We start from the raw sequence: 14,111 nt of genomic DNA on the forward strand, positions 1-14,111 counted from the left end.
GACTTCTAAAACTCACCTGACAAACTTTCCCTCTCCTACATCCACCCACAGTGTTCAGTCAGAGGGCATCACTGACAATGTTAAAATAAAATAACTTTTTGATTACAGAAAGAAAAATTTTAATTATATGGCGATTTAATTTGTTTAACACTTCTACTTCACCAATTATGGGCTCATTGTATTGATGTAGACACAACAGCAATAAAAAAAATACTTTACTAAGGGAAAATGGCCTATTGCCTGAGCAACAATAGCCTGTACCTGTGCACGTCAGTGCCGCCAGCTGATCAGCACAGGTTTTGAGGACACGTCCACTAATCATGTCTGGTTCAGCCACTTTCCTGGTGTTTACACTTTTAAAGAAAGCCTGTATGTGGACCTGTTCACCTTACACCAGGAATCTAATTGATTACCCTCCAGGTTTTATTCTAGGCCCTAATCCTGAATACTTAGGACAGATACCATCATTCTTTTGCCCTGTCCCTTCTTGTAGAGTGTCAGTGTGGTGAGTCCAGTCCAGCTTGTTGTTGAGGACGCCCAGGTACTTATAAGAGTCCACTTTCTCAGTGTCCATTCCCTGGATGTTCACTGGTGAGTCCTCCAAATCCAGGCTCATGTTCAAATTTGTTGCGTTGCCAGTGCAGTTGCGCAAACAAACATGAGCTGAGCGCTGCCGACGTGATTGGCTACGAGGAGACGGCCAGATATGAGCTGATTGGGCATGAGCAGGCGGCAGTTTCTGGTGACGTGTGGGTGCTCACGTAAATCAAAAGAACGGTTGTTTTTGTTTTTCATTTGTGCACAGAAATACCATAAATACCATTTTTTTTGGCACATGTATTAATGGTATATTGTATAGGCCCTAAAACTATTGTATAATTATGGTATATCTACACTTGTAGCTACGGTGTAGAGGTGATGGACGACTATAACTTAGCTAATAAGTTAAACCACTTTATTTTGTCTGTAAATGCAACAAGATTTAACATTGTTTAATTTATTTTTTATTAAGTGAAAATTAACACACAATACAAATTGAAGTGATGAAATCTCCATTAAAACTTTACATTCATGAACCTTGGCATATAACATGCACTCTAACCACCATTTAAACCATTTACATTATCATACAGTTTTCTAAATGATCTTATTTTGGGTGTGCTCTGCTTCGGGGACACAATTTCACCAAATCTCCAGTAAAATGCGATCAGATTATTTTTGTATGAAGTCCACCAAACGAGGAATTACCACCTCTGTATACAAGATAAATAAGAATAAAGAATGAATTACAAAAGAACTTGACGGAAAATAAATGACTACAGATTATTTCTAAAAACAACAGCACTGGACTGATTCATAATCACTAACTGTATGGATTTATATCAACATCTATTTCCACAAACCTGTTTTATACAAATGTAAAAAAACAAACTCGGCAGCTCAACAAATCACAGTTCAGTTTATCCTGAAGCAGAGACGCTCAGTCTACAGCCTCAGCTGTTGATGCAGTAACACTAAACTCAAAGAAAGCAGAAAGATCAGTCTTTGTTTGGTTCTGGGTCTGTAATCTATAATAAAATATGTTCATGTTAGTTTTGTGTGAAGTAAACCATCTGTAGATAAGATAAGACAGTCACCAAGAAAGTAGAAAAAGTATAAAGCAACAAGACAACTTTCACATTCTTCCTCCACATGGTGTTTGACAGTTCAATAACACCTCAGTGACTGTTTTCCTCCACAGCATCAACAGAGTCACAGTAAAACACAGACAAGCGTCATCGTCACCTGACCTGTAGTCTTCTCAATAAATAAATATGATTGTAAAAAGATGTAGACAAAGAATAATATAGAGTTTAGATTCACCTGCATTGATCTCCTGTCAGTCTGATCAACTCTCTGTTGTGAACACTCTCAATAAATGTTCTGTCTGTTTCTGAACCAAGATCTTCTTTTAAACCTTTCACTCTGTACAGACTCATCTGTGACAGAGGTGGAAGGAAAAAGTTGCTTCAAGCTCAGATTGTGTGACAATTCTTCCCTTTTAGCAACTTTAGCAGCAGTTATTTTCTGTGTTTATTCTGTTCCTATGTCTGGTCTGAACTGATCTGAGTTTGAACTTCATCTCTCTGCTTCTTTATCTCCTCCAGCTGTCTATCAATCTCATTCTTGTGATTCTCCAAGACTTTCTTCTTCTCTGTCAGCATATTAACCACATAAACTACTGACTCATGAGCTGTCTTGTTGATTTTCAGTTCTCTTTCAACATTATCTTTCCTTGTTTCAAGGTCTGGTATAGTTTTTTTCTTGTCTTTTTTTATTTTCTTTGTTTTACCTTGTTCTTTTGGTTTTGTTATTGCTTCCTGCTCACTCTGAATTTCATTTCTTTGTTTTGTTATGTCGCACATTTGGTTCTCCAGATTGTTCTTTTGACTCATTAATAAATTAATTGCCCCTACCACATATATACGTTCTTCCTCTAGAGTCTGTAACTCTTTTTTGAGGTTTATTTCTTTCTCATTTAGATCACTGATGTTCAGACTCTGTCCTGTGACCTGCGGCTTTTCTCTTTCTTCCTCCACGACCAAGTGCACTTCTTCATGGTTACTAGAAGTTCCTGTTGTTGAACTTGTCACGTCTTTGCCTGAAATAAACAAACAAAAGCAACAGTTTGAGGGAGGAAAGAGGACAAGAGAACTGAAATATTCTCTCTAACACATTATTCAGTGGAATTATTGTTTTCATATTTTTATCAGTGTCTGCAACAAGGAGCTAAACTGCCTGAACATTTAGACAGAAGTGATTACAGACTTACTTCTCTGTCTCCGACTCCATTTCACCACAACAAAGACAACTGCAAGAATAACTATGAACATCACAATCAAGCTGATGGTGATGTGACCAACAGGACTGTTTCCAGGAACAAACACATCATCTGCAGTGATGAAACACAGAAACATTAAAACGTCAGAGTTCAAAACAGTTTACTGATAAATACAGAACGCACTGTTCTACCTGCAACATGTATGTGAGCCTCTCTGGTCTGGTTGATGTCATTCTGTTGGACTCTACAGGTGAAGTCCTTGCTGTCTTTCTTGTCCACAGTCACTCTGCTGCTGACAGTATAGAGGTCATCAGGACCTCTGACTGTCTCTGGAGGTCCAGCAGAGAGCAGGTTTCCCTCAGCGTCCAGCCACAACACCTCAGGTTCTGGATACCAGCCTGCAGACTCACACTGTAACACCACTCCTCCGCCACTGAGGGTTTCATCGTTCTCAGTCTTCACTAATCTGAGGACAATGGATGAAGCTGTACCTAAAGATAAAAAGAAGAACATCAGACCTTCAATTATTAACCATCACATAGTGAGAGTCCTCATTTATAAAAGTTTTTAAACTCATAGTTCAGGTCTTTGTAGAAGCCTTTTTTCTAAGGAAGTCATGTTCATATTACAACTGACAAAGTCCTTCCTGAACTGTTGACTATTTATAAAGAGACCTGGTCCAAACCTCTTCCATCTCACAGTTGTTGGGTCCACTGTCCTCCTGAAAATGATCTACTATATGTCTCACTGCCTTAAGAAGTTCTCGGACTTGTTGGACCTTTGTTTGATCCAGTTCGATCAACTTACACAATCAACTTTACATCTCAAGAATAATTAACGCAAACTAGTGTGATTCTAATAGGATGTGTCTTTTTTTTTCATTATTAACGATTGTTGGGTTAAACAGTTGTTTAATGTATTATCAATAGTCCCTTTGTACTTATGTGTAAGAGTGGAGCTGATGAGTCACTTTCTGTTCCACGGTGATGAAATCACTGCCAGTGACTGGAATGTGGACCGACCAGTAAGATGAGGAAGTGTGTTACAGTTTCGCCTTTACCACACTGAATAACATGTTTAACCCCTTATAGTGTTCTCATGTGTATGTTGGTACAGTATATGATGATCGGCTTATTAGTTCAGGGGCCACATACAGCCCAGTTTGATCCCAAGTGGGCCCGGACCCGTAACATAATAGCATCACCTTGTTTTAGTGCGTAGAAGTGCTAGTGCATTATAAAAATGTTTACATTTAATGAACTATCCTTTTTCAAAACATTTTATGAACAAGTGTAATTTTTGGTGCCATCTGCTCTTTAGTTCTGAGTCCGAGTGTTAAAACAGTGCGACCCCTTTTGGACAAATTAGGAATATTCATTAATTTATTAATTTTCTGTAACCGCTTGAGGGTACACCCTGGGCGGCCCATGGATTAGAACCCAGAACCTTCTTGCTGTGAGGCATCAGCGCTAACCACCACACCACTGTGCCGCCAAAATAGGAATAATTAGGATAAATTGTAAATTTCACATGCCAAGGGCAAGATTGGACCCTCGGACGGCCTGGTTTTGGATCCAGAGAAGCTGTGATAAGATCTCAAGTGCTGGCCGGGGACACATTTTAATGCCAGGTATAAACCCAGGTACTTTAAGCTGGACGGTTGAAATTGGATTGCCCAAATCGGACGTTAATGTGAGGTCTGAACACAGCAACATTACCCGTACAAAAAAGCTTTTACCAGGAGCACATTATGGGTCCAACTTAAAGATTAATGATGTCAGTTCACTCACCAACAACCAATTTAACAGTAGATTCTGCAGCCACAGTTGGAACGAAGCATTTGTACATTCCTCCATCAGACACTTTCACTTTGGAGAGTTTCAGTGAAACGTCTCCGAGCTTCAGTCTGGGTATGTTCATCGACGTTTTTCCCTCGTAGGCTGGATTTTTGTTAGTGACAAGCTCCACTGTCTCGCGCAGCACGAAAACATATCGAGGGTTCAAGTCCTGTCTCGACCACTCCACCGCCATCTCTGAGGCGTCCGTGGCAGGTTTCAGCTGACACGGCAGAAGGACGTCATCGCCGACGACGGCCACAACTGGCTGAGACGGAACAATCACCTGGGAAAGAGCTGGGGAGAAAATAGATTGGGATATGGATATGTGGAATACCCCAATACCAGCACCCTATTATGAATATTCATGAGTGTCCAAACTTGGGGACAGATCAACGGTGAACCCAACATACGTCACTCATTTATGTGTTTGCGATGTTGGATTGAAAGTCACCATTTCAAGGCCGGATTGGGGTTTCACAGATACCACACCATCCACTTGCAGCATTCTGATGTGCACAGGGAGGTGGTTGGGGTGGATGGTGGGCAGACAAAGCTTATGTTACCAATGCTCCCAGTTAAGGGAAGCATGAGGAAAAGCTTATGGGTCACACTTCAATAACAGTCTTTCCTAAATGTTTGTGTTTAGTGTTTTCACTGTTTAAAGATTAATCACGGGCAAATTCTTTTGGAAAATATGTTTTACGCAATAAAATGAAGAAAAAGTGTCTGAAAGGGAAGAACTGAATCTCGTAAAAAAAGAAAGTCTTTCAAGGCTGTTTGCAAAGATCACAAGTAAATTTAGTCCAATGAACGCGTTTCTGACATACCTCTCTGGAAGTGCTCAAAGGTCTGTTCAAGAACAGGCAGGAAGGTAAAAATTAATTAATTAAATTGTAAAGGAATTACAAAAGAAGGTCAATCAGACTGTTCAGGAGTTAGTTCAGGTGGAGGTGTTGATTTTATTGTTCTATTTGATGTGTTTGACTTTTATAAACTTGTCTCTGTCTCTGGTGTAGGCCGACTTTGGTCTTAGTGATTCTTAGTGATTTATTCGTTGAGGTTTCAAGTTACAGGAAGTTCAGGTTGAACGAGAACCTTCCCGGAATTTTGATCGGCAGCTAAGATATATTCACCCTTAGTTTTATTCAGATAAACAGGTTTCAGGTGTATGTGTGTTCTTACCTGCATGGTTGTGTATTAGGAGAAGGAGAATAACCGCACAATGAGGTTTAAAGACGAGTCCGTCCATTAGATGAAGCGTCATGGTGATTTGAACTCTGGAATAAATCAATGATAACGTGTTGATTTCAGGAAACATTGTTTCTGATTAAAATATATAGAAAAGGTCATTGTACATAGGCCAGGAACCAATGTTTAGTCAAAGATTGTGTCTTAAAGATTTATATTATTTGAACACACCCTTCATTCAATGTTTTTTATTAAAAGCTCGTTGCCACAGATTTATGGAGGCACATTGCCAAGGCTTTGACCCTAACGAAAGAGAGCGAACGACATCATCGTAGTTAACGTGACTAACACACTATATCAGTGGTGGTCCGGCCAATTGCTGCTTTATTTGTTGCCGCAAAGCTTAAGTTCAGAGACGACGAGATTTTCCTGACAACGATACAACTCTCCTGGATTGTCCGGTTGTACCAACTCCAGATTTGTTTTTCCAACAAGCACAAATCAGATATGTATTATACTGTATGGAGATGAACTTCCACCTTTCTTTGTAAATTCTTAGGCAAGCATCATAATACTTAATCACTCTTAGCTATAACTATACATTACATTTTGTCTGTGCATGATTTCCAAAAATATGTGTTATGTCAGACAAACTCTTTCAATTCCAGGAAATGACTCTATTTCCAGGGTGAGCTGTTTTCATATTGCAGTCTTTTAAACAAAAGCCACCAGCTTTTAGTAAAACACTACTGAGAATCAAATGTATGAGCGAAACGACGACAGTTGGATTAAATCTGTGGAAATCATTGCTGAAAATTTGAATTAAAAACTTGAGCTCACCTGTGTCGTGCCTCTGAGAGTCTGAGAGAAAACTGAATTGACAGGTTTTCATGTGGCATACACGCCTTCTTTATCAGCTGATCTCATTCCTTTGTTTATTTTAACCACATGACTGGTTCAGCTTGTCAGGAATACAAACGCACATAAAGACACGTTTCTATCTTTGAACTTTCTATTGACATGACCCAAGCTTAGGCTTAGGTTTAGGCTAAGGATTAGGGTTAGGGTTACCAGGCTTTTACCCTCAAATAAATCATTTTGGGGTCCCAGACAAATGGCCCAACAAGGACAACATGGCCCCACAACGCTAGTATTTGTGCTCAAATTAAGAGCATTTTCATTCTAGTTGTATCTTACTTGTGTAGCCTTATTTACTTGTGTAAAAAATTATTTAGCTCCATAGTGATTCCAGCGTGATCAACTAGCGACATCAGTCTGATCTCCTCAAACAAAACAGCCCACATATACAGGCCTGCATCAGAATACACTGCTGTGGCAATTCAATTCAATTCAATTCAATTTTATTTATGGAGCGTCAATAACAATACAAATCATTGATATATATCATGATATTAATCATGTTGGGGAAAAGTTGATCTCATCGATGATCCACACATCGGTGGTGTGACGATTTCAAGGACAGACTCTCAGATTAAAGGAGTGGTCTCCTCTCTTCACCATCTAGCCCTACAACCAGACTTCATGCCACCTAGTCTCTGGCACATAGTTTGGGTCTCCAGCAAGACAGAATGATAACTATTCATCATTATAAGTGGTTTGAGTTTTGTGATTAGTTTTCCTGAGTTTGTGTTTCCTGTTTTATTTTGTTAAGTTCTTAGTTTCCTGTCTTGTGTTCCTCCCTGTTTTTTCCCCTTTGATTGATTCATTGATTTCTCCTTGTGTGCTCTGCACAGATTTCTTTCACCTGTGTCTCGTCACCCCTCTGTCCCCTGTGTGTTTATATAGCCCTGCCTTACCTTTTGTTCTCTGTTACGTTGTACCTGCCTGTATACTTGTTACTTGTCACTTGTCTCCTTGCCATCTTTATGTCTCATAGAAGTTTTTTATCTTCACGTTGCTGGATACATGTCTCCCAGTAGTTTATTTTTTTTGTTCTTGTCAAGTTAGGGATTCCTGACGTCTATGCAGTGCTTTTTGTTTTGTCTTGCTTTTTTATTAAATATATTTTTGTGCCAACTCCTGCCTCAGCCCACTCTGTCCTGCATTTGGGTCCTACCTCATTACCCACTAACCCCTTGACACTAAGATTGGCACAAGGTGTAGCGGGGGAGAAGGGGAGGCAACAAAAGAACTTTAATGAATATTTGTATAACGGAGAACAACAGGCACTGCAGCAACATGGCAGGAAGTCCATTAGCTAAAGTCCAACAAAAGGTCCAGTCTATCTTTTGTTGGATTCATAGTAACTGCAGAAGAAGAAGCAAAGTAATCCAAAAACCAAAGGACGGTGAAAAACACAAGGAGCAATGGAACACAGGGAATAGCAGGAGAGCACAACAGGTACTTCCACAGTAACTGGACGGACAAACTGTCAATGGATGAGACAGGACTATATATACATACACAGAGTAATGAGGTGAAACTAATAACAAAGGAGTCTAATAGCAGTCTGATTGTGCTTTCAAAAGACATAACCCTCAATACCATTGTCAGTGTGAACGTGACTGTACCACAGGTTATTTCATGAGGACGTGCATGAATTTCACTCATAAAACCAAGGAACGTTCTGCTGTAGTTATAATGATCATGACACACGTGAGAAAACGCTGACATTTTGTACCACAGAACAAACTCAAACAGACACTCTGACGTGTAGGACATGACTTTTATTCTTATCAGTGAAACACAACAAACTCTCATCTTGTTGATGACCTCAAACTTAAAAAAGCAATGCAACAACATCAGATATGCAGCTAACCGCGGCAAGTTTAGAAACAGCAGCAGCAGCTACAATCATCTGGTGAACAACTGTGTGAACAGACTAAGCTGATGGAACAAGTTGGTTAAACTGCCTGATGAAAATGAACTGAAACTTCTCTGATGTGTTGGTTAAAGCGCACACGCTGTCAAACTCCACGTTTGTTTTTGCACACAAACTATTTTAAAATTGATACACAGCAAACAGACCTGAGGTCAAAAGTTTTTTTTTCTGTTTTAACTTGTACCATAACAACAACAATACTGGCCCTAACTAGATCACTTCCTGGTTTTCACGTAGACCATGAAGCTCCTCTTTACAGTCAACACTTAGCAACCTGTAACACATAGGACACAGAAGACAAATATCATGGAAGTTGTAGATTATAGAAAGAAAAGAAGTCGTTGCAAAAGTCTACTATACTAAGCAAAGCATGACTTCAAATTTCTACCCTTTCCCCTCTACTGGGAAATATTCTGAACCCCTCGACCACTTAAATGACCCCATCTTAGAGGTGTACATACATATATATATATATATATATAATACTAGAATCAGTGTTTGGAGACAGGCTAGTCCTAATTAGAGTTTTGGACATGCATACAAGAGGTGTAGACTCTGCACCAACAGAAGATGAGGAGCTCAATGGCACAAGGTTTTTGAGTTGCTTTTTGACTTTTCTTTCAGTAACTATGAGTAGACAGCAATAATGTGGTCATCGAAAGACAACTGTGTAGCAACGAGGAGATAAAAGACTGTATTTGACTCACAATCTAAATTGTAGAATAGCAGACGTCATTGTCAACCGGGTCTTGGGCCGGTGAGGGAACGCTGGACTCTGCTGCTTTGAAGACAAATGAAATATTCCCTACTGCACATGTCTTTTCAATTAGAACAATAAATCATTCACAGACATTGGGATTAACAGTTTTATGAATAAGCTAACCACCCCCAGGCTCCAGTTAACATCCAACTTTTGGCTTGAAATTGAAAAATCATACTTCCCAAGTGTCACAGAATCTCTATGCAGCTTTGGCTTTTTCCACATTTTGAATTCTCATCAGTTGTTGAATTTGGGTAAATAAATTACCTAAAGTTGTTAACTGAAGTTAACACCAGCTCCATCACGTCAAACAATGTAAATGTTGAGTAGCATGCTAACTGTGGTCTGGGCCAAAAAAATATAAGGTTAGAGGAAATACCTTTCTTCTTCCTGGTCTTTGTTACGGTAGCATACATTGCTTGGCTTGTTTCAGTTGCACTGGCCTGTACAGAGACTGGAAAAAACAAAAGAATAAATATATATATATATATACAACCCGAATTCCAGAAAAGTTGGGACGTTCTTTAAATGTGAACATAATGAAAACTAAAAGACTTTCAAATCACATGAGCCAATTTTTTATTCACAACTGAACATAAATAACGTAACAAATGTTTGAACTGAGAAATATTATAATTTCATGCACAAAATTAGCTCATTTCAAATTTGATGCTTGCTACAGGTCTCAAAATAGTTGGGACAGGTGCGTGTTTACCATGGTGTAGCATATCCTCTTCTTTTCAAAACAGTTTGAAGATGTCTGTGCATCGAAGTTATGACTTTCTGGAGTTTTGGTGTTGGAATAAGGTCCCATTCTTGGCTGATATAGGTTTCTAGCTGCTGAACAGTTTGTGGTCGTCTTTGACATATTTTTCTTTTAATGGAGAGCCAAATATTCTTTATAGGCGAGAGATCTGGACTGCAGGCAGGCCAATTCAGCACCTGGACTCTTCTCTGATGAAGCCATGCTGTTGTAATAGCTGCAGTATGTGGTTTTGCATTGTACTGCTGAAATACACAAGGCCTTCCCTGAAATAGACGTCATCTGGAGGGGAGCATATGTTGCTCTAAAACCTTTATATACCTTTCAGCATTCATAGTTCCTTCCACAACATGCAAGCTGCCATACCGTATGCACTTATGCACCCCCATACCATCAAAGATGCTGGCTTTTGAACTGAATGCTGATAATACGCTGGAAGGTCTCCGTCCTCTTTAGCCCGGAGGATGCAGCATCCGTGATTACCAACAAGAATGTAAAATTTGGACTCGACTGACCATAGAACACTTTCCCACTTTGAAACAGTCCATTTCAAATGAGTCTTGGCCCACAGGACACGTTGTCGCTTCTGGACCTTGTTCAAATATGACTTCCTTTTTGCATGATAGAGCTTTAGTTGGCATCTGCAGATGGCACAGTGGATTGTGTTAACCCACAGTGGTTTCTGGAAGTATTCCTGGGCCCATTTAGTAATGTCAGTGACACAATCATGCCGATGAGTGATGTAGTGTCGTCTGAGGGCCCGAAGACCACAGGCATCCAGTAAAGGTCTTCGGTTTAGTCCCTTACGCACAGAGACATCTCCGGTTTCTCTGAATCTTTTGATGATGTTACGCACTGTAGGTGATGAGAGTTGCAAAGCCTTTGCTATTTGGCGTTGAGGAACATTGTTTTTGTATTCCACAATCTTTTTATGCACGCCCTCACAGATTGGAGAGCCTCTGCCCATCTTTACTTCTGAGAGACTCTGTCTCTCTAAGACATCCCTTTTTTAGCTAATCATGTTACAGACCTGATCTCAGTTAACTTAATTACTTGCTAGATGGTCTCCCAGCTGAATCTTTTTGAACTTTCTTGCTTTTTCAGCCATTTGTTGCCCCTGTGCCAACTTTTTTGGGACCTGTAGCTGGCATCAAATATGAAATGAGCTTGTTTAGTGGATGAAGGTGTACAATTTCCCAGTTTGAACATTTGTTACATTATCTATGTTTTGTTGTGAACAAAATATTGGCTCATGTGATTTGAAAGTCTTTTAGTTTTCATTTTGTTTAAATTTAAAGAACGTCCCAACTTTTCTGGAATTCGGGTTGTATATATATATATATATATATATATATATATATATTTAATATCCTTTCTGCTAAATGTTTAATCTCTTAACATTAAATCTACCTGTCTGATGCTCTGATGAGTCTGAATCAGGCACTGCCAGTGAGTGTGAACAAATATCTATAAAAAAAGAAGATATTTTGAACATTGTGGTGGAACTAAAGTAACATGAGAACTGATTTTCTTAACAATAGTTACACAAGAGGGAAGTTCATTTAATTTGGAAAGTGTTTCCAAGAGAAGCATTTATAATGTGAAAAACTTAGCCCTAGCACCCAACCCTGAGGAACTCCTCTGTGGCTTTTGTGTATGTGAAAGAATCGTGTTGTGACAAAACAAAACCAGTGATCGCATTGAGTAAAGTTCCCTTCATGTTCTTCACCTCTGGCACAAAGAAATCCCCCAAAGTGAAGTAGTCCAACAACCAACAAGAGAAGCATCAACAAGACGGAGATGATGATCCATGGTGTGCATGAGGAGGAAGAGGAGGCAGGATTAGAGTCTTTGTGATCTTCTGTATCAATGGTAGGAAAAGCTGAAACTTGAGGAGATGGAAATTGATTGAGAGTGTAAACACATACGTGATAAATACTTTATGAATCTTAATTTGAAAAAACCTACACGTCTCACCTCCAACAGACAGCCAGCTCTGTGGTGATTCTCCAACTCCAGAGATGTGACATTTGTAGAGTCCTTGATCAAGCATGGAGACTGTTTTGAGTCTCAGATTTCCTGTGGAGCTTCTCCACTTGTGGACTCCATCTTGATAGAAATCAGCTGCGATGTTGGAGAAAGATATTTTGGTTCTGCAGCTCAGAGTCACATCTTCTCCCTCCATCACAGGATGAGCAGGACTCTCCAGGATCACAGAACCAGCTGAAGAACATGATCATATTTAATTTATCTTGAAATCACGTTGAGATAATCACAAAATATCACTGCCTCACTGCAAACATACAAGTGACATTGATGTTGATGATGTTTCTTCTCTCTCCTCCTTCCTCACACCAATACTTTCCAGTGTCCTCTACATAGACATTTTTAATGGTGCAGTTAGGTCCTCTTGATGTTCTGTCATTAGTGGTGCAACACAAGGGCTTCCCTCCAATTAATTTATATTCAGCATCACAGTAAAAGTCTCCCTCACAGTACAAAGTGACCGACTCATATTCAAAGAACTGCAGTCTGTTTGGAGAGATACGAAGAAAAGCTGCATCTGAGACAAAGAAAAACAGAGAAATTCAGTTTAGACATTTACTCCTGTGAACTGCTGGACGACGTCTATAACATTTAAAAGTAGAAAAGTAACAGAGGAACTCCTGTGATGATGAAACATACCAATCTCAAAATATTTTGCTACCCAACAAAACATCTACTCACCAACTTCCTGATCCTGTGCACACAGCAGGATCATCACAGTCACTGAAGACGCAAAGAAAATAAATGAATCAATAAAAGTTTTGTTGTCTCCTACAGCTGCTCACGATGTTCAGCATATTTATTATTAAATGTCGTAGCTGGTGAAGAATAATACGTTTATAAGTTCACTCACTAAATAAAGTCCAAAGATTTTCACGTACATGAGATTTTTAATTATAAAAAAAGTCTTTATCATTAAGTTTTAATCTGGAAAGGAGCCAGTACTCACACAGTGCGATGCAGAAAGCTCTGACCTCCATGTTGTCTTGCAGCTGACTGACTGAACATCAGACTGAAGTGTAAAATGAGAAGTGGTCCCTTCCTGTGTGGCAGATTTCTGAGAAGCAGAGGTGGTGAAAAATAGCTTCAGTGTTTTAGTTTATATCAGTGGGTAGTGCAAAGAGCGAAGACAAAGCGAATCTACGAGTCATCTTCGATAGAGTTCACATACGATACGATACAACTTTATTTGTCAGTTTGTGCTGAAATTCTTTTTGCATCCCTGGGCAGCTCATTTAAGGATAATAAACAATACATACATGTAAGACATATAGTTTCACTAGACCGACACGTGGACATACATGTAGGACATAAAGCATCAGCGGACAAAACATGAGACTTAGCCACACATGACAGTATCAGCAGACAAACATGAGACATAGCCCCAAATGACAGTAACAAGCATTCCATTTCAACACTTGAAGGCATTACATCCATGGATAGATATTGCACTAGGTCTTAATGTTGCTGGTTTAACAAAAGGATTGATTGATGTATGAAGGAGTATCTAAGTCTGTTGCAGTTGAAAGAGGGAACTCTAAAGCGCCTGTTTGAGGGCAGTAGCTGATATTCTCTGTGTAGAACATGTGAGATGTCAGTGGAAATATATCTGGCCAGCCTGAGCATGTTCTTGTTGTGGGCTTCCTGGAAGAGGTGTGCTACAGGTAGCCCAATGATCTTTGAGCAAATTTTAATATGATGGTATAGTTTTGCCTTATCTTTGACTAAAAAGTTACTCAGCCAAACTGTGCTACAATAAAGCATTACACTCTGGATCACTGATGTGAAGAACAGAGAGATTATTTGGGTGCTAGATCCAAAGGATCTTAATCTCCTTAGGAAATAGATACGCT

The 14,111-nt window shown here is 39.4% G+C and overlaps 2 protein-coding genes across 2 annotated transcripts; both read right to left on the bottom strand.

The window, feature by feature from the left end:
• Nucleotides 1-931: 931 nt before the first annotated feature.
• Nucleotides 932-5,979, bottom strand: LOC311489751 (butyrophilin subfamily 2 member A1-like). The gene is made up of 5 exons (XM_084546989.1): nucleotides 5,842-5,979; nucleotides 4,612-4,953; nucleotides 3,013-3,312; nucleotides 2,813-2,932; nucleotides 932-2,641 (listed from the first exon to the last, which is right to left on the bottom strand). The coding sequence occupies exons 1-5, from the start codon at nucleotides 5,975-5,977 to the stop codon at nucleotides 2,085-2,087; spliced, it is 1,455 nt and encodes a 484-aa protein (XP_084403115.1). The 5' UTR covers nucleotides 5,978-5,979; the 3' UTR covers nucleotides 932-2,084.
• Nucleotides 5,980-8,534: 2,555 nt separating this feature from the next.
• Nucleotides 8,535-13,238, bottom strand: LOC311489768 (putative high affinity immunoglobulin gamma Fc receptor IB; the record flags this gene model as incomplete). The annotated part of the gene is made up of 9 exons (XM_084547029.1): nucleotides 8,535-8,963; nucleotides 9,397-9,467; nucleotides 9,829-9,903; nucleotides 11,623-11,679; nucleotides 11,942-12,094; nucleotides 12,190-12,435; nucleotides 12,518-12,775; nucleotides 12,940-12,981; nucleotides 13,208-13,238. 8 exons carry the CDS (start codon nucleotides 13,236-13,238, stop codon nucleotides 9,400-9,402), a joined length of 930 nt encoding a protein of 309 aa, XP_084403155.1. The 3' UTR covers nucleotides 8,535-8,963; nucleotides 9,397-9,399.
• Nucleotides 13,239-14,111: the final 873 nt, after the last annotated feature.

This window comes from Chelon labrosus (assembly GCF_963514085.1).
Source record: "Chelon labrosus genome assembly, chromosome: 1".
In the NCBI taxonomy this organism is placed as follows: Eukaryota; Metazoa; Chordata; class Actinopteri; order Mugiliformes; family Mugilidae; genus Chelon; species Chelon labrosus.

Bases quoted from the DNA above. Each gene is read 5' to 3' on its own strand.
- LOC311489751 (XM_084546989.1), bottom strand. From the start codon at position 5,977: ATGTTTCCTGAAATCAACACGTTATCATTGATTTATTCCAGAGTTCAA. The intron at 2,933-3,012 runs GTAGAACAGTGC...TCATCACTGCAG, and splicing joins GGCTCACATACATGTTGCAG to ATGATGTGTTTGTTCCTGGA. The intron at 2,642-2,812 runs GTAAGTCTGTAA...TGTTTATTTCAG, and splicing joins ATGGAGTCGGAGACAGAGAA to GCAAAGACGTGACAAGTTCA.